Here is a 20000-nt window from a genome sequence, read left to right as displayed (position 1 = left end):
CAGTGTTTCTTTCTATGGGGTAGTTGAGGTATATGGGGTAGTTGAGGTATATGGGGTAGTTGAGGTATATGGGGTATTTGAGGTATATGGGGTATATGGGATATTTGAGGTATATGGGGTATTTGAGGTATATGGGGTAGTTGATGTATATGGGGTATATGAGGTATATGGGGTATATGGGGTATTTGAGGTATATGGGGTATTTGAGGTATATGGGGTATTTGAGGTATATGGGGTAGTTGATGTATATGGGGTATATGAGGTATATGGGGTATATGGGGTATTTGAGGTATATGGGGTATTTGAGGTATTTGAGGTATATGGGGTATATGGGGTATTTGAGGTGAATGGGGTATATGGGGTATTTGAGGTATATGGGGTATATGGGGTATTTGAGGTATATGGGGTATTTGAGGTGAATGGGGTATATGGGGTATTTGAGGTATATGGGGTATTTGAGGTATATGAGGTATATGGGGTATATGGGGTATTTGAGGTATATGGGGTATATGAGGTATTTGAGGGAAATGGGGTATATGAGGTATTTGAGGTATATGGGGTATATGAGGTATTTGAGGTATATGGGGTATTTGAGGTATATGGGGTATTTGAGGTATATGGGGTATATGGGGTATGTGGGGTATATGAGGTATTTGAGGTATATGGGGTATTTGAGGTATATGGGGTATTTGAGGTATATGGGGTATTTGAGGTATATGGGGTATTTGAGGTATATGGGGTATTTGAGGTATATGGGGTATTTGAGGTAAATGGGGTATTTGAGGTATTTGAGGTATATGGGGTATATGGGGTATTTGAGGTGAATGGGGTATATGGGGTATTTGAGGTATATGGGGTATATGGGGTATTTGAGGTATATGGGGTATTTGAGGTGAATGGGGTATATGGGGTATTTGAGGTATATGGGGTATTTGAGGTATATGAGGTATATGGGGTATATGGGGTATTTGAGGTATATGGGGTATATGAGGTATTTGAGGTATATGGGGTATATGAGGTATTTGAGGTATATGGGGTATTTGAGGTATATGGGGTATTTGAGGTATATGGGGTATATGGGGTATTTGGGGTATATGAGGTATTTGAGGTATATGGGGTATTTGAGGTATATGGGGTATTTGAGGTATATGGGGTATTTGAGGTATATGGGGTATTTGAGGTATATGGGGTATATGAGGTATATGGGGTATTTGAGGTATATGGGGTATATGAGGTATATGGGGTATATGGGGTATTTGTGGTATATGGGGTATATGAGGTATTTGAGGTATATGGGGTATATGAGGTATTTGAGGTATATGGGGTATTTGAGGTATATGGGGTATTTGAGGTAAATGGGGTATTTGAGGTGTATGGGGCATTTTCTTTTATTGCTTTGTACGGACCAATGTCTGTTTGTAACTGGCCGTGATATTGCAGAGATATACCGTATCTCCTTTAAAAGGTCTCAGGCCAAATGCTGGAGTGACGTCTCACCTTTCCAACCCCTCAGTGGGTCAGGGTTACCTGCTCTACGTGTTTATGGAAGAGAAACTCCAGTACAGACCTTACCTCAGGATTCGGGTCAATTTGAATTGAAGTCACTCAATTCAGGAAGTGATATGATTTTTTTTAAATTGGAACCATGGTGACAGCATTTCCACTTCCTACCCCACTAGTCTGAATGTGTAACCATGGTGACAGCATTTCCACTTCCTACCCCACTAGTCTGAATGTGTAACCATGGTGACAGCATTTCCACTTCCTACCCCACTAGCCTGAATGTGTAACCATGGTGATATCATTTCCACTTCCTACCCCACTAGTCTGAATGTGTAACCATGGTGACAGCATTTCCACTTCCTACCCCACTAGTCTGAATGTGGAACCATGGTGACAGCATTTCCGCTTCCTACCCCACTAGTCTGAATGTGTAACCATGGTGACAGCATTTCCACTTCCTACCCCACTAGTCTGAATGTGTAACCATGGTGACAGCATTTCCACTTCCTACCCCACTAGTCTGAATGTGGAACCATGGTGACAGCATTCCCACTTCCTACCCCACTAGTCTGAATGTGGAACCATGGTGACAGCATTTCCACTTCCTACCCCACTAGTCTGAATGTGGAACCATGGTGACAGCATTTCCACTTCCTACCCCACTAGTCTGAATGTGGAACCATGGTGACAGCATTTCCACTTCCTACCCCACTAGTCTGAATGTGTAACCATGGTGACATCATTTCCACTTCTTACCCCACTAGTCTGAATGTGTAACCATGGTGACAGCTGGTGTGTATAGGGTCCTTTCTTGTTGGTCCAAAACGTTTGTTTGAGACTCATGATATATTGTGGAACATCCTATCAGTCCGATGGAGGTTTTTTTGTGTGTTTTGGATTGTGTTTTGGATTGTGTTTTGGATTGTGTTTTGGGTTGGGTTTTGGATTGGGTTTTGGGTTGGGTTTTGGATTGGGTTTTGGGTTTGTAAACAACCCTCATTTCCATGTGTCAGATAGTTGTCTTACCTTTGAGCATATAAACAAACAACGTTTTTTTACAGTACGGTGGTGTGACCAGGCTTACCTGTTGGCATCCAGGGGTCTGCTGTGGGCTTCGCTCTGGTGTTGGCCTGTTCCCAATCTAGATCGTCCTCTCTCCCTTGGCTGTACCCGCAGGCTGCAAAAGGCTTGTCAAAGTCACAATCACCTGTTACAAAAGACAAAAGAGAATCATTCACAATTGATATTGTTCCTTCTAACTCCACACTGGTAATGAATGAACACATACTCTACATTCATAACATTCTTCCTCAGCTTTAACTATTTTTTTACCCCTCCCCCAAAAACATAGACATCGGTATTCATAATGCAATATGGCCGCCGATGCTGAGATGGTGAGATGGCTAGATGGTGAGATGGTGAGATGGCTAGATGGTGAGATGGCTAGATGGTGAGATGGCCAGACGGTGAGATGGCTAGATGGTGAGATGGTGAGATGGCTAGATGGTGAGATGGCTAGATGGCTAGATGGTGAGATGGCTAGATGGTGAGATGGTGAGATGGTGGGATGTGAGATGGTGAGATGGCTAGATGGTGAGATGGCTAGATGGTGAGATGGCTAGATGGTGGGATGTGAGATGGTGAGATGGCTAGATGGTGAGATGGCTAGATGGTGAGATGGCGAGATGGTGAGATGGCTAGATGGTGAGATGGCTAGATGGTGAGATGGCTAGATGGTGAGATGGCTAGATGGTGAGATGGCTAGTTGGTTAGATGGTGAGATGGCTAGATGGCTAGATGGTGAGATGATGAGATAGATGGCTAGATGGTGAGATGGCTAGATGGTGAGATGGTGAGATGGCTAGATGGTGAGATGGCTAGATGGTGAGATGGCTAGATGGTGAGATGGCTAGATGGCTAGATGGCTAGATGGCTAGATGGCGAGATGGCTAGATGGTGAGATGGCTAGATGGCTAGATGGTGAGATGGCTAGATGGTGAGATGGCTAGATGGTGGGATGGCTAGATGGTGAGATGGTGAGATGGCTAGATGGTGAGATGGTGAGATGGCTAGATGGTGAGATGGCTAGATGGCTAGATGGTGAGATGGCTAGATGGTGAGATGGCTAGATGGTGAGATGGCTAGATGGTGAGATGGCTAGATGGTGAGATGGCTAGATGGCTAGATGGTGAGATGGCTAGATGGTGAGATGGCTAGATGGTGAGATGGCTAGATGGTGAGATGGCTAGATGGTGAGATGGCTAGATGGCTAGATGGTGAGATGGCTAGATGGTGAGATGGCTAGATGGTTTAAAGTGAGACCAAGTAAAGGATTACAGCAGCCGTCGAGGCACAACACACATTACCATCGTTAGCCAACACGGCAGTCCAATTTCACTGTGTGTGTGTCTGTGTGTGTGTGTATGTGTGTGTGTGTGTGTGTGTGTGTGTGTGTGTGTGTGTGTGTGTGTGTGTGTGTGTGTGTGTCTGTGTGTCTCCCAACAGTACAGATGTAGGATCTTCATTTGAGCCAGTTTGCTACCTCAGGAAAATTATCCTGCAACAACAGGAAATGTGAATTATTATGTGGATGATAGTTCATGGACATTTTTGTAGGGGTTTATACATTTTTTCGTAAAGTAAAATTAAGTCTGACATTTCAAAGTGGAAATTACAAATTTCAGAAGCCTTTTTATATCTCAAATAGACTACACTTTAAAAATGTCCTGCAACAGGGTGAACAAATTAAGATCCTACATCTATAGGGCCTGCTCCCCTCCTTCTCCCGATAGTTGAAGGTGCCGTGCCCCGTTATTCACACTGATAATTGCCTGGAAACTACACTGAAACTAATTTCACACATTTGACAACAGATTAAATAAATGAAGTACAGTATGATGTTGATAAATGGGGAGAATTTGTGAGTTGATGATAGAGGGGAAGCGGACAATGCTTTGGATCAGACGGCTGTAAGGAGGCTCTTGCTGCTGGTCTGTTGCTGTGTTCTACAACATGCTTGACTTGACTGCTATTTGGTATTTTTGGTATTTTATTATGGATCCCCATTAGCTGTTGCAAAAGCAGCACCTACTCTTCCTGGTGTCACAAAACATGAAACATATTTATAGACAAGAACAGCCCAAGGACAGAACTAGATTAATAAAAAAATAAATTGAAAAAAAGGCACACGTAGCCTACATATCAATACCAATACATACACAAACTATCTGGGTCAAATAGGGGAGAGGCGTTGTGCCATGAGGTGTTGCTTCATCTGTTTTCTGAAACCAGGTTTGCTGTTTATTTGAGCAATATGAGATGGAAGGAAGTTCCATGCAATAAGGGCTCTATATAATACTGTACGCTTTCTTGAATTTGATCTGGATTTGTGGACTGTGAAAAGACCCCTGGTGACATGTCTGGTGGGGCGAGTGTGTGTGTCAGAGCTGTATGTAAGTTGACTATGCAAACAATTCTGAATTTTCAATACATTAATGTTACTTATAAAAACAAGAAGTGGTCAGATAGAGGAGAGGCGCAGTCAATCTCTCCTCAACTCTTAGCCAAGAGAGACTGGCATACATAGTATTTATATCAGCCCTCTGATTACAATGAAGAGCAAGACGTGCCGCTCTGTTCTGGACCAGTTGCAGCTTAACAAGGTCCTTCTTTGTAACACTTGACCATATGACTGGACAATAATCAAGATAAGATAAAACTAGAGCCTGCAGGACTTGCTTTTTTTCTTGGAGTTGAACATCTGCTATCAATGCACACGGTGTTGTTCAAGCAGTGCATGAATGACACCATGCCTCGGAGATACTTCATCATGAATCTGGCACAACAGGCTACATGACAGACGTATAAGGACCGAGGCAGCAGAAAGTATTCAAAGCCAGCTGCTGCTGCGCGAGCTAAATTGCACACAGTTCCCAGGGAGGAGACAGTGCCAGGTGGCCAGATGCACAAAGAACAATAACCCAAGACACCTGTGTCACCTGCAAGCGAGACTTGTTTGTGGGAAGTGTTGCAAGCAAGTGAAAGTGACAAAGATTTGTGTCGACTGTTAGGACAAGGAATAACAGCTAAATGAAATCCAACTCATGCCATTGTGTGAAGACGCAGACCATGTAAGCACGACAATAACTGTCTTGCTGACAGTGTGTCTTGGTTGTTGAGGATCTTGGTTGTTGAGGATCTTGGTGGTTGGGGTCTTGGTGGTTGAGGATCTTGGTGGTTGAGGATCTTGGTGGTTGAGGATCTTGGTGGTTGAGGATCTTGATGGTTGGGGTCTTGGTGGTTTGGGTCTTGGTCGTTGGGGCCTTGGTGGTTGAGGATCTTGGTGGTTGAGGATCTTGGTGGTTGGGGTCTTGGTGGTTGAGGATCTTGGTGGTTGAGGATCTTGGTGGTTGAATAGGTGGGAGGAGACTTTACATTGTGTTGAATAGGTGGGAGGAATAAACAAGACTTAATCAATCACACACTGACAGGCGGAGCTGAAAACATGCAGACTTGCACACACACACACACACACACACACACACACACACACACACACACACACACACACACACACACACACACACATACAAACAGCATGTGCACAGTACACACACACACACACACACACACACACACACACACACACACACACACACACACACACACACACACACACACACACACACACACACACAGTAAGGAACCATATACTCTCTCTCACAACCCACTCTAATCCATTCTACTGCCTCTACTCTGAAGATGACGGAGAGGAACCATTATGAGCTGCATGGTGTGTGTGTGTTTTGTGTGTGTGTGTGTGTGTGTGTGTGTGTGTGTGTGTGTGTGTGTGTGTGTGTGTGTGTGTGTGTGTGTGGGTGTGTATGTGTATTGTTGTGCATACTGTGTACATGCTGTGTGTGTGTGTGTGTGTGTACATGCTGTGTGTGTGTGTGTGTGTGTGTGTGTGTGTGTGTGTGTGTGTGTGTGTGTGTGTGTGTGTGTGTGTGTGTGTGTGTGTGTGTGTGTGTGTGTGGGTGTGTATGTGTATTGTTGTGCATACTGTGTACATGCTGTGTGTGTGTGTGTGTGTGCGTGTGTACATGCTGTGTGTGTGTGTGTGTGTGTGTGTGTGTGTGTGTGTGTGTGTGTGTGTGTGTGTGTGTGTGTGTGTGTGTGTGTGTGTGTGTGTGTGTGTGTGACTGTGTGTGTGTGTGTGTACATGCTGTGTGTGTGTGTGACTGTGTGTGTATGTGTATACTGTGTACATGGTGTGTGTGTGTGTGTGTGTGTGTGTGTGTGTGTGTGTGTGTGTGTGTGTGTGTGTGTGTGTGTTGTGTGTGTGTGTGTGTGTGTGTGTGTGTGTGTGTGTGTGTGTGTGTGTGTGTGTGTGTGTGTGTGTGTGTGTGTGTGTTTGTTTGTACACTGTGTACATGCTGTGTGTACAATATGTATGTGTGTGTGAAACTAAAGACCGGTGAACAGCAGAATAACTAGGTCCCATAGACTGAATCGCTGCTTCAACACTAACTACTGTTAGAGGGAAATAAATCAATGACTGAATCGCTGCTTCAACACTAACTACTGTTAGAGGGAAATAAATCAATGACTGAATCGCTGCTTCAACACTAACTACTGTTAGAGGAAGATAAATCAATGACTGAATCGCTGCTTCAACACTAACTATTGTTAGAGGAAGATAAATCAATGTGAGCTAGATCAAATCAAATCAAATTATATTTGTCACATGCTTACTTACAAGCCCGTAACCAACAATGCAGTTTTAAGAAAATATCCACAAAAAAAATATATATTACTGAGCAGCAGTAAGATAACAATAGCAAGGCTATATACAAGAGGTACAGATTCAATGTGTGGGGCACCGGTTAGTCGAGGTAATTGAGGTAATACGTACATGTAGGTAGAGTTAAAGTGACTATGCATAGATAATATACAGAGAGTAGCAGCAGCGTAAAAGAGGTGTCTGGGTAGCCCTTTGATTAGCTGTTCAGGAGTCTTATGGCTTGGGGATAGAAGCTGTTTAGAAGCCTTTTGGACCTAGACTTGGTGCTCCAGTATCGCTTCCGTGCGGTAGCAGAGAGAACAGTCTATGTCTAGGGTGGCTGGAGTCTTTCACAATTTTTAGGGCCTTCCTGTAACCCCGCATGGTATAGAGGTCCTGGATGGCAGGAAGCTTGGCCCCAGTGATGTACTGGGCCGTACGCACTACCCTCTGTCGTGCCTTGTGGTCGGAGGCCGAGCAGTTGCCGTACCAGGCAGTGATGCAACCGGTCAGGATGCTCTCGATTGTGCAACTGTAGAACCTTTTGAGGATCTGAGGACCCATGACAAATATGTTCAGTCTCCTGAGGGGAATAGGTTTTGTCGTTCCCTCGTCACGACTGTCTTGGTGCGTTTGGACCATGATAGTTTGTTGGTGATGTGGACTCCAAGGAACTTGAAGCTCTCAAACTGCTCCACTACAGCCCCGTCAATGAGAATGGGGGCGTGCTCGGTCAGTCATCCTTTCCTGTAGTCCACAATCATCTCCTTTGTCTTGATCACGTTGAGGGAGAGGTTGTTATCCTGGCACCACATGGCCAGGTCTCTGACCTCCTCCCTTTAGGCCGTCTCGTTATTGTCGGTGATCAGGCCTACCACTGTTGTGTCATCAGCAAACTGAATGATGGTGTTGGAGTCATGCCTGGCCGTGCAGTCATCAGGGAATACAGGAGGGGACTCAGCACGCACCCCTGAGGAGCCCCCGTGTTGACGATCAGCTTGGCGGATGTGTTGTTACCTACCCTTACCACCTGGGGGCGGCCCGTCAGATGGTACAGTTTAAATAAATCAATGTGTGCGTCTGAAATGGCACCCTATTCCCTATTTAGTGCACTACTTTTAAAAGTAGAACTGCTGGGCCCTGAGGGACCTCGCCTTCGAGCTAATGAGCAGTCATTCAAACTGAAACATTACAACAGTGTGATTAATACATTTCATATATGCTATCGTAAAAATAATAATTTGGTTGTGTATATGAAGGTCTTAAGTAACATCAAAATACAAACAACTATTTCAAATAACACAGTAGCATTTTATAAAGCAACACATATCAACACCTATAAGGCAATACAAAAAAAAAAAGAGGCTTGGCTCCTCCCACCTATTCAACACAATGTAAAAGGCTCCTCCCACCTATTCAACACAATGTAACAGGCTCCTCCCACCTATAATGTTATTCAACACAATGTAAAAGGCTCCTCCTACCTATTCAAAACAATGTAAAGGCTCCTCCCACCTATGCAAAACAATGTAAAGGCTCCACCCACCTATACGGTTATACAACACACACCCCAACCCACACACACACCCAAACACACACACACACCCAAACACATACACACCCAAACACACACCAAAACACACACACACCCAAACACACACACACACCCAAACACACACCCAAACACACACACACCCAAACACACACCCAAACACAGACCAAAACACACACACACACTCAAACACACACACACCCAAACACACACACACACCCAAACACACACCCAAACACACACACACACACCCAAACGCACACACACCCAAACACTCACACACCCAAACACACACCCACCCAAACACACACCCACCCACCCAAACACACACCCACACCCAAACACACACCCAAACACACACCCAAACACACCCAAACACACACACACACACCCATACACCCAAACACACCCAAACACACACACACCCAAACACACACCCAAACACACACACACCCAAACACACCCAAAAACACACGTTGTATCCTCTCATATTAGCTGTAGTGTCTGCCATGCAACACATGTTGGATAAAACCACAGTCTTTTCATTAAAAACACATGTTTTGTGTGTGTGTGTGTGTGTGTGTGTGTGTGTGTGTGTGTGTGTGTGTGTGTGTGTGTGTGTGTGTGTGTGTGTGTGTGTGTGTGTGTGTATGAGGCTATGAACCCTGCTCTTTGTTTTATCATTCATCTCCGCGGTGACATTTACAGCACAGTATTATAATGAGGCCCTAACGAGAGCAGCACTAGATAATTCATATGGAGAGATGCTTCATAAGGCCACATGCTAATAATGAATTTACTTCTAACCGTGGCCTGGTTCTGAGGGGGTGGACATATAGACAATATATCATTATATTGGTACAAAAGGTTGAGGATCATATGAACAATAGGAGAGGAAGTCTAGTGGCAGACTGAGTGTGTTCACCTTGTTTCTAACTTGTCAGGTTGAGTATGCTGCAATATATGAATGTTGTTCAGATGCCTCAGCCAGTGGTAGTACAGTACTCAGTATTGGAATGGTTACTAATTACTAAAACAACATACTGTGTATAAAACAACACATATCAACACACTAGACTCAGCTGTACTGAGAATGGCTACTACTTACTTAAACGACATACTGTGTATAAAACAACACATATCAACACACTAGACTCAGCTGTACTGAGAATGGCTACTACTTACTTAAACGACATACTGTGTATAAAACAACACATATCAACACACTAGACTCAGCTGTACTGAGAATGGCTCATCTAATGTGTGTTTTTTCCAGTCATTTGTTTCATGTTGGTACAGCAGCCCACCTTGTGTGGTTATCAGCTGTTGTCAAACACCTAGGTTTATTATTGCATAGCCAAATGCCTAATATTTAGAAACATGCTAGTAAGGGTATTCAGACACAGCCGGGAGCCGGGTTTGAACCAGGGACCTTTCTCTCCCTCTTTCATTCTGTTTTTTCACCCCAGCCCTGTCTCAGGATCAGTAAAGTAAGCAGCAGCATGGGGCTAGAGCCACACTGAATGGGGTTAGCGCCACACTGAATGGGGCTAGCGCCACACTGAAAAGAGCTAGCGCCACACTGAATGGGGCTAGCGCCACACTGAATGGGGCTAGCGCCACCACTGAATGGGGGCTAGCGTTACACTGAATGGGGCTAGCACTACACTGAATGGGGCTAGCGCCACACTGAAAAGAGCTAGCGCCACACTGAATGGGGCTAGCGCCACACTGAATGGGGCTAGCGCCACACTGAATGGGGCTAGCGCCACACTGAATGGGGCTAGGGCCACACTGAATGGGGCTAGGGGCACACTGAATGGGGCTAGCCCAACACTGAAAAGAGCTAGCGCCACACTGAATGGGGCTAGGGCCACACTGAATGGGGCTAGCACCACATATTACCACACTGAATGGGGCAAACACCACATATTACCACACTGAATGGGGCTAACACCACATATTACCACACTGAATGGGGCTAACACCACACTGAATGGGGCTTGATCCACATATTACCACACTGAATGGGGCTTGATCCACATATTACCACACTGAATGGGGCTAACACCACATATTACCACACTGAATGAGAGCAGAGAAAAGGTATCCTATTTGTACAAAGAAATACAGATAAAATGGCCTTTTTCCAATATGAATTTGAGCCTCTCAAAATAAAACGTAGAGGTTTTCTGATGAGTTGGTAAACATTCAGAAGAGATTAATCAACAACACCAATCAGCAATACATATTTCCCTAGGGGAGGGTTCTATTTGAGACAGTATGTGGCTCACACACCCAATGTAATACAATCTGACAACTGATTTAAAAGAAGTCCCTGGTAGACCATCTGAAGCTGAACTGACCCTGAAAACGAGACCATCTGAAGCTGAACTGACCCTGAAAACAATACTATCTGAAGCTGTACTGACCCTGAAAACGAGACCATCTGAAGCTGAACTGACCCTGAGAACAAGACCATCTGAAGCTGAACTGACCCTGAAAACAAGACCATCTGAAGCTGAACTGACCCTGAAAACAAGACCATCTGAAGCTGAACTGACCCTGAAAACGAGACCATCTGAAGCTGAACTGACCCTGAAAACAAGACCATCTGAAGCTGAACTGACCCTGAAAATGAGACCATCTGAAGCTGAACTGACCCTGAAAACAATACTATCTGAAGCTGTACTGACCCTGAAAACAATACTATCTGAAGCTGTACTGACCCTGAAAACAAGACCATCTGAAGCTGAACTGACCCTGAAAACAAGACCATCTGAAGCTGAACTGACCCTGAAAACAAGACCATCTGAAGCTGAACTGACCCTGAAAACAAGACCAACTGAAGCTGAACTGACCCTGAAAACAGGGGTGTGTCCTTTCACAGTTGTTGTTCACGTCTACTCTAAGGAGATAAAGATCCAAGGAAACAATGTGAAGCTTTTCATGTACCCAGATGACATGGTTCTGTTGGGACTCTATCTTTAAAACTGTTACGTCGATGGGGACAGCTATTTTAAACAGGCCACCAACAACCTTCCAGAATGGTACGGGTCAAGTACTCTCCACATCAATGTAGAAAAGACAAAGGAGCTGATCATCGATGGCAACAACTTGCCAATGTCCCAACCACTGTCTCTGAACGACCAACCAGTGGAGGTGGTTGAGTGTTTGATATACCTTTGGGACGCCAACTGATGACAAGCTGAGCTTTACAGAGAATGCATATGTATAGACTGTATATATAATTTTTTTTAATCAGGAAATTGAAGGGGTTTGGGGTCAGCCAGGATGTTCTGGAGAGGGTGTACAGCAGCTTGGTGGATAGGATCCTCACGTTCAATATGACAGTCTGGTAATCTGAGCTGGTGGGAGAGCATCCTCACGTTCAATATCACAGTCTGGTAATCTGAGTTTGGTGGAGAGGATTCTCACGTTCAATATGACAGTCTGGTAATCTGAGTTGGTGGAGAGGATCCTCACATTCAATATGACAGTTTGGTAATCTGAGCTGGTGGAGAGAATCCTCACGTTCAATATGACAGTCTGGTAATCTGAGCTGGTGGAGAGAATCCTCACGTTCAATATGACAGTCTGGTAATCTGAGCTGGTGGAGAGCATCCTCACGTTCAATATGACAGTCTGGTAATCTGAGCTGGTGGGAGAGCATCCTCACGTTCAATATGACAGTCTGGTAATCTGAGCTGGTGGGAGGGGATCCTCACGTTCAATATGACAGTCTGGTAATCTGAGTTTGGTGGAGAGGACCCTCACGTTCAATATGACAGTCTGGTAATCTGAGCTGGTGGGAGAGGACCCTCACGTTCAATATGACAGTCTGGTAATCTGAGCTGGTGGGAGAGGATCCTCACGTTCAATATGACAGTCTGGTAATCTGAGCTGGTGGGAGAGGATCCTCACGTTCAATATGACAGTCTGGTAATCTGAGCTGGTGGAGAGCATCCTCACGTTCAATATGACAGTCTGGTAATCTGAGCTGGTGGGAGAGGATCCTCACGTTCAATATGACAGTCTGGTAATCTGAGCTGGTGGGAGAGGATCCTCACGTTCAATATGACAGTTTGGTAATCTGAGCTGGTGGAGAGGATCCTCACGTTCAATATGACAGTCTGGTAATCTGAGCTGGTGGGAGGGGATCCTCATGTTGAATATGACAGTCTGGTAATCTGAGCTGGTGGAGAGGATCCTCACGTTCAATATGACAGTCTGGTAATCTGAGTTGGTGGAGAGGATCCTCACGTTCAATATGACAGTCTGGTAATCTGAGCTGGTGGAGAGGATCCTCACGTTCAATATGACAGTCTGGTAATCTGAGCTGGTGGAGAGGATCCTCACGTTCAATATGACAGTCTGGTAATCTGAGTTGGTGGAGAGGATCCTCACGTTCAATATGACAGTCTGGTAATCTGAGCTGGTGGAGAGCAACCTCACGTTCAATATCCTTGTCTCTAGGCTTCATCTACACTGATTGAAGTGGATTTAACAGGTGACATCAATAAGGGATCATATGTTTCACCTGGATTCACCTGGTCAGTCTATGTCGTGGAAAGAGCAGGTGTTCTTAATGTTTTGTCCACTCAGTGTACGTGTATGTGATCCTTTTAATGTAAGGTGAAATCCTGGATGGACAATACAGTTATATTCTATTCTATGTCCTCACAAATCATACTGCCCGATGTCCTCACAAGTCATACTGCCCGATGTCCTCACAAGTCATACTGCCTGATGTCCTCACAAGTCATACTCCCCGATGTCATCACAAGTCATACTGCCTGATGTCCTCACAAGTCATACTGCCTGATGTCCTCACAAGTCATACTGCCTGATGTCATCACAAGTCATACTGCCCGATGTCCTCACAAGTCATACTGCCTGATGTCATCACAAGTCATACTGCCCGATGTCCTCACAAGTCATACTGCCTGATGTCATGACAAGTCATACTGCCTGATGTCCTCACAAATCATACTGCCTGATGTTCTCACAAGTCATACTGCCCGATGTCCTCACAAATCATACTGCCCGATGTCCTCACAAGTCATACTGCCTGATGTCCTCACAAATCATACTGCCCGATGTCCTCACAAGTCATACTGCCCGATGTCCTCACAAGTCATACTGCCTGATGTCATCACAAGTCATACTGCCCGATGTCCTCACAAGTCATACTGCCTGATGTCATCACAAGTCATACTGCCCGATGTCCTCACAAGTCATACTGCCTGATGTCATCACAAGTCATACTGCCTGATGTCCTCACAAGTCATACTGCCTGATGTCATCACAAGTCATACTGCCTGATGTCATCACAAGTCATACTGCCTGATGTCCTCACAAGTCATACTGCCTGATGTCATCACAAGTCATACTGCCCGATGTCCTCACAAGTCATACTGCCCGATGTCCTCACAAGTCATACTGCCTGATGTCCTCACAAGTCATACTGCCTGATGTCCTCACAAGTCATACTGCCCGATGTCCTCACAAGTCAGTGGTAAACTATCTGAACCAGATAAAACTTTTCATGAAAGAGTCTTCAGTAGCTGGCACTGTGGAACTGAAGATGAATACACAACACACCATCTACCATCCACACTTTCAACGCTACCCTATTCCCTATATAGTGCACTACATTTGACCAGAGCCCAATAGGGTACAGGGTGTGATTTGGGACACAGACACAGGCTTTGACGCTAAAATGTGGCCAGTAGATACTAGATATGTCATTAAACAATATATTCCTGAGTGAGAACACACAATGGTCTTTTAATTTCTTTCTATATTCCCACACAGTGCATTTCAAAGCGATCTATCCATCTTTTATAGCTGCTGTAAAGCCAGAGGCCTGGATCAATACTCAGCCCCACAACGCTAGAGTCAATTTTTCCAAAATAATTTTCACTCTGACAAAAAAGGGCTTTTGTTATTGCACCTGTAACAAAAGTAAACTTTCAATGTTAAAAGCAAGGCGCCAAAATGCTGCGGCTCAGCTCGGCTGTGTGTGTGTGTGTGTGTGTGTGTGTGTGTGTGTGTGTGTGTGTGTGTGTGTGTGTGTGTGTGTGTGTGTGTGTGTGTGTGTGTGTGTGTGTGTGTGTGTGTGTGTGTGTGTGTGTGTGTGGTGTGTGTGTGTATGAGAGAGAGAGAGAGAGAGAGAGAGAGAGAGTTTGGGGCCTGGGAGAGCTGGTTCTGTCTCTATAGACACACGTCCTCCAGTAGTCGATGTTAACAGAATAGACCTGGTTGGGAAGACATGAGAATACAGCACTGCAGTAAATAGCTGTCTGGTGGTTCATAAAGAAGACATAGTAAAGTGGTGGTGTTTTCTATCAAGATGTACGGGTCAACCATGTCAATGTAAAAAAAAATAAAGCCTCATGTTGAGGTTGTTTAGTTGACATCGTTAAAAATACACAGGCGTCATTTTAATCTATTGCAGACAAGGTCAACCACACTGCAGGTTCTGTGACAATGTTTATCAAACCAGATGAACATAATCAGCTAGACTCCATTTTAGACCTGCCACACTGCAACAATACAAGAAAAACTAAGATGGTGTCAATGGTGTGGAATGAACAAGCGTCTGATACAGTAAGGGGCTGCGTCTGAAATGACACCCTATTCCCTATATAGTGCACTACTTTAAACCAGAGCCCATGGCACCCTATTCCCTATATAGTGCACTACTTTAGACCAGAGCCCATGGCACCCTATTCCCTATTATAATGCACTACTTTTGACCAGAGCCCATGGCACCCTATTCCCTATATAGTGCACTACTTTTGACCAGAGCACATGGGTAGTAGGTCACTATATACAGTACATTCTGAAAGTATTCAGACCCCTTCCCTTTTTCCACATTTTGTTACGTTACAGCCATATTCTAAAATAAATGAAATAAATGTAGCCTCCATCATTCTTAAATGGAAGAAGTTTGGAACCACCAAGACTCTTCCTAGAGCTGATCGCCCGGGCCAAACTGAGAAGGGCCTTGGTCAGGGAGGTGACCAGAGCTCCAGAGTTACTCTGCAGAGATGGGAGAGGTATTTTCTTCATGTGCATGTGAACGTGTGGAAACGTACTCCTCAGCCTGAAGTGTCCCCCACTTGCGTCAGTGAATAGCTAGCTTTATCACAGACTGGTAAGACGATTCAGAAGTGTGGTCATGTATAGAAAAGCAGAGGTCACACCAGGTATGTGCCGAATCAAGAGGTAGTGGTACTCGCTAAGCATGACATCCTTGACACATTGTTCTTTCGAATGCCAAACCCATCATAGATGTGACCAAATATCTATATTTTTAAGTCATCTGACCATAGCACCACCTGGAGTTTGCTAAACGGAATTGGTACATGGATTGTAACCGGTGCTATGGTCACATGACATGAAAATAGAGTTATTTGGTCACGCACACCCAGTGGTGGTTTCGGACTTTAAAATAAAATAAAAAATGAATATCCTGAAAATACTACTGTTAAATATGGCGGTGGATCTTTGATGTTATGAGGATATTTAACTTCCATCTGGGTCCTGTGGTCCACACCTGAGGCGATTTTCTTGAGGGATTCCTTTGCTACAGTACTATTGACCATGAAGATGGATGTTACCTAATACTCTAGGCTAGACTGCTAGGGGGAAATCCTTCTTAGGAGGAAACACAACAAAGGCAAAGAGGACAACACCTCTGTATAATAGAGGCTCAACATCTAAACACAATAGAGGCTCAACACCTCAACACAATAGAGGCTAGAGAGAGCTAGACAGCCCTACGTGTTCTAATAATATCACGGAGGTTTTAACTCTAGTGTGATACGTTGGGTTATGATGGAATGGAACAGTCAATGAAGAAAATAGGTCAAAAAAAAAAAGCTTTTCTTACAATAATTGGATTTAATAAATTCAAAAATATTAATGAGGCATTAAGCATCCGTGGAGAATTCTCTTCTTTTGTTGTGTTCAGGATTATTGGTTCAGCCACCTGACTGGTAGGATTCAGAAACAAATCAGACGGAACATTTCATTTGTCTTAATCTGTCACTGCTTGGCGACGGAAACATATTCAAACGTGTTCTACTGTTGGAAAAAAAATAAAACACGGGCTGTTATGTACATGTCATCTGGTTATCGTCTGGCAACCTGGGATTAGTATCAAAACCCAAAGCATAGAGGTTATGAGAATGAACTGGTTGGGTATTTGCCCAGCTGTTCCTTGACATTGGTTTGTTTTTTTGACTTGGTTGTGTTGAGTTTATCACATTATTAGTTCATCTTATTATATATATATATATATATATATATATATATATATATATATATATATATATATATATATATATATATATATATATATATATATATAAAATAAATAAATCAAACTAGTCTGTGAGAATCTCAGCGTATATAATAATATATAATAATCAAGACTACTGTCCCTCCTGTTGCTCAGAGAAACCTTAGCAGGTTCTACCATCGAATTATAGGCGACACACCATGGTTTATTAAGTAGGTTTATAAGCTACACACCATGGTTTATTAAGGAGGTTTATAAGCTACACACCATGGTTTATTAAGTAGGTTTATAAGCGACACACCATGGTTTATTAAGGAGGTTTATAAGCTACACACCATGGTTTATTAAGGAGGTTTATAAGCTACACACCATGGTTTATTAAGTGGGTTTATAAGCTACACACCATGGTTTATTAAGTAGGTTTATAAGCAACACACCATGGTTTATTAAGGAGGTTTATAAGCTACACACCATGGTTTATTAAGGAGGTTTATAAGCAACACACCGTGGTTTATTAAGTAGGTTTATAAGCTACACACCATGGTTTATTAAGTAGGTTTATAAGCGACACACTATGGTTTATTAAGGAGGTTAATAAGCAACACACCATGGTTTATTAAGGAGGTTTATAAGCTACACACCATGGTTTATTAAGTAGGTTTATAGGCGACACACCATGGTTTATTAAGTAGGTTTATAAGCGACACACCATGGTTTATTAAGTAGGTTTATAGGCTACACACCATGGTTTATTAAGTAGGTTTATAAGCTACACACCATGGTTTATTAAGGAGGTTTATAAGCTACACACCATGGTTTATTAAGGAGGTTTATAAGCGACACACCATGGTTTATTAAGGAGGTTTATAAGCTACACACCATGGTTTATTAAGTAGGTTTATAAGCGACACACCATGGTTTATTAAGTAGGTTTATAGGCGACACACCATGGTTTATTAAGTAGGTGTATAAGCGACACACCATGGTTTATTAAGTAGGTTTATAAGCAACACACCATGGTTTATTAAGGAGGTTTATAAGCTACACACCATGGTTTATTAAGTAGGTTTATAGGCGACACACCATGGTTTATTAAGTAGATTTATAAGCGACACACCATGGTTTATTAAGGAGGTTTATAAGCTACACACCATGGTTTATTAAGGAGGTTTATAAGCTACACACCATGGTTTTTTAAGGAGGTTTATAAGCTACACACCATGGTTTATTAAGTAGGTTTATAAGCGACACACTTTGGTTTATTAAGGAGGTTTATAAGCTACACACCATGGTTTATTAAGGAGGTTTATAAGCTACACACCATGGTTTATTAAGTAGGTTTATAAGCTACACACCATGGTTTATTAAGTAGGTTTATAAGCGACACACCATGGTTTATTAAGGAGGTTTATAAGCTACACACCATGGTTTATTAAGTAGGTTTATAAGCGACACACCATGGTTTATTAAGTAGGTTTATAAGCTACACACCATGGTTTATTAAGGAGGTTTATAAGCGACACACCATGGTTTATTAAGTAGGTTTATATGCTACACACCATGGTTTATTAAGTAGGTTTATAAGCGACACACCATGGTTTATTAAGGAGGTTTATAAGCTACACACCATGGTTTATTAAGGAGGTTTATAAGCTACACACCATGGTTTATTAAGTAGGTTTATAAACTACACACCATGGTTTATTAAGTAGGTTTATAAGCGACACACCATGGTTTATTAAGGAGGTTTATAAGCTCCACACCATGGTTTGTTAAGTAGGTTTATAAGCGACACACCATGGTTTATTAAGGAGGTTTATAAGCGACACACCATGGTTTATTAAGTAGGTTTATAAGCTACACACCATGGTTTATTAAGTAGGTTTATAAGCGACACACCATGGTTTGTTAAGTAGGTTTATAAGCAACACACCATGGTTTATTAAGGAGGTTTATAAGCTACACACCATGGTTTATTAAGTAGGTTTATAAGCGACACACCATGGTTTATTAAGTAGGTTTATAAGCGACACACCATGGTTTATTAAGTAGGTTTATAAGCCTCCCCTGCATTCCACCTCCTCTCCCCTCCCTGCCTTCCACCTCCTCTTCTCTCTCTCCTCTCCTCTCTACCTAGCATGACCCATGAGGATTAGTCCGAGCCACAGCTTCTCTTTCAGGTAGCAGATTTATGCTGTCCGCCTCAGAAACAAAGGCTCTGGTGTGTTTGAAATGTGGAGGCCAAGGGAAGACCCAGATACCTAGAGATTAGGCTGTGTCCCAAATGGCATCCTATTCCCTAAGGGCCCTGGTCAAAAGTAGTGTACAATAAAGGGAATAGGGCTCCATTTGGGACGGAGCCGTATAGCGACTCAGAGAGACAGAGACAAGGAGACAGGCCCTTTGAAAAGCCTTTCCCCGCTGGGACTGGGTTCTGCTGCAGCGACACGGCTCACAGGGCAGCTCTCACCTGGTAGGGTTAGCTCTTAGATCTATCTTTCACCTGGGGTTAGACGCCACCTGACTACCTGCCTGCCTGACTGACAGACTACCTGCCTGCCTGCCTAACTGACTACATGATTGCCTGACTGAATACCTGCCTGCTTAACAGACTACATGATTGCCTGACTACCTGCCTGCCTAACTGACTACATGATTGCCTGACTGAATACCTGCCTGCCTAACTGACTACATGATTGCCTGACTGACTATCTGCCAGCCTGACTGATTGACATCTGGCTTTTATACTTTCCACAAAGTGACTGAGGACATTGTACGCAGAACTGAAAAATTCAATCTACACAGAAACATAGTAAATGGATCATAAAATACAAATAAATAGACTATAGATC

At 43.4% G+C, this 20000-nt stretch overlaps 1 protein-coding gene across 4 annotated transcripts in view; it reads right to left on the bottom strand.

Moving 5' to 3' along the window:
• LOC106595545 (receptor-type tyrosine-protein phosphatase mu) overlaps nt 1-20000 on the bottom strand; it is a 716546-nt gene that overhangs the window by 613341 nt on the left and 83205 nt on the right. For all 4 annotated transcript variants that reach the window (XM_045694495.2, XM_045694499.2, XM_045694501.2 and 1 more), the window contains exon 2: nt 2588-2710. In XM_045694495.2, the coding sequence (XP_045550451.1) occupies nt 2588-2710 (123 nt within the window). The remainder of the gene's footprint in view (nt 1-2587; nt 2711-20000) is intronic.

The sequence above is a fragment of the Salmo salar genome, chromosome 14, assembly GCF_965601325.2.
Source record: "Salmo salar chromosome 14, fSalSal1, whole genome shotgun sequence".
NCBI lineage: Eukaryota > Metazoa > Chordata > Actinopteri > Salmoniformes > Salmonidae > Salmo > Salmo salar.
This window is presented reverse-complemented; position numbering and strand designations above follow the sequence as displayed.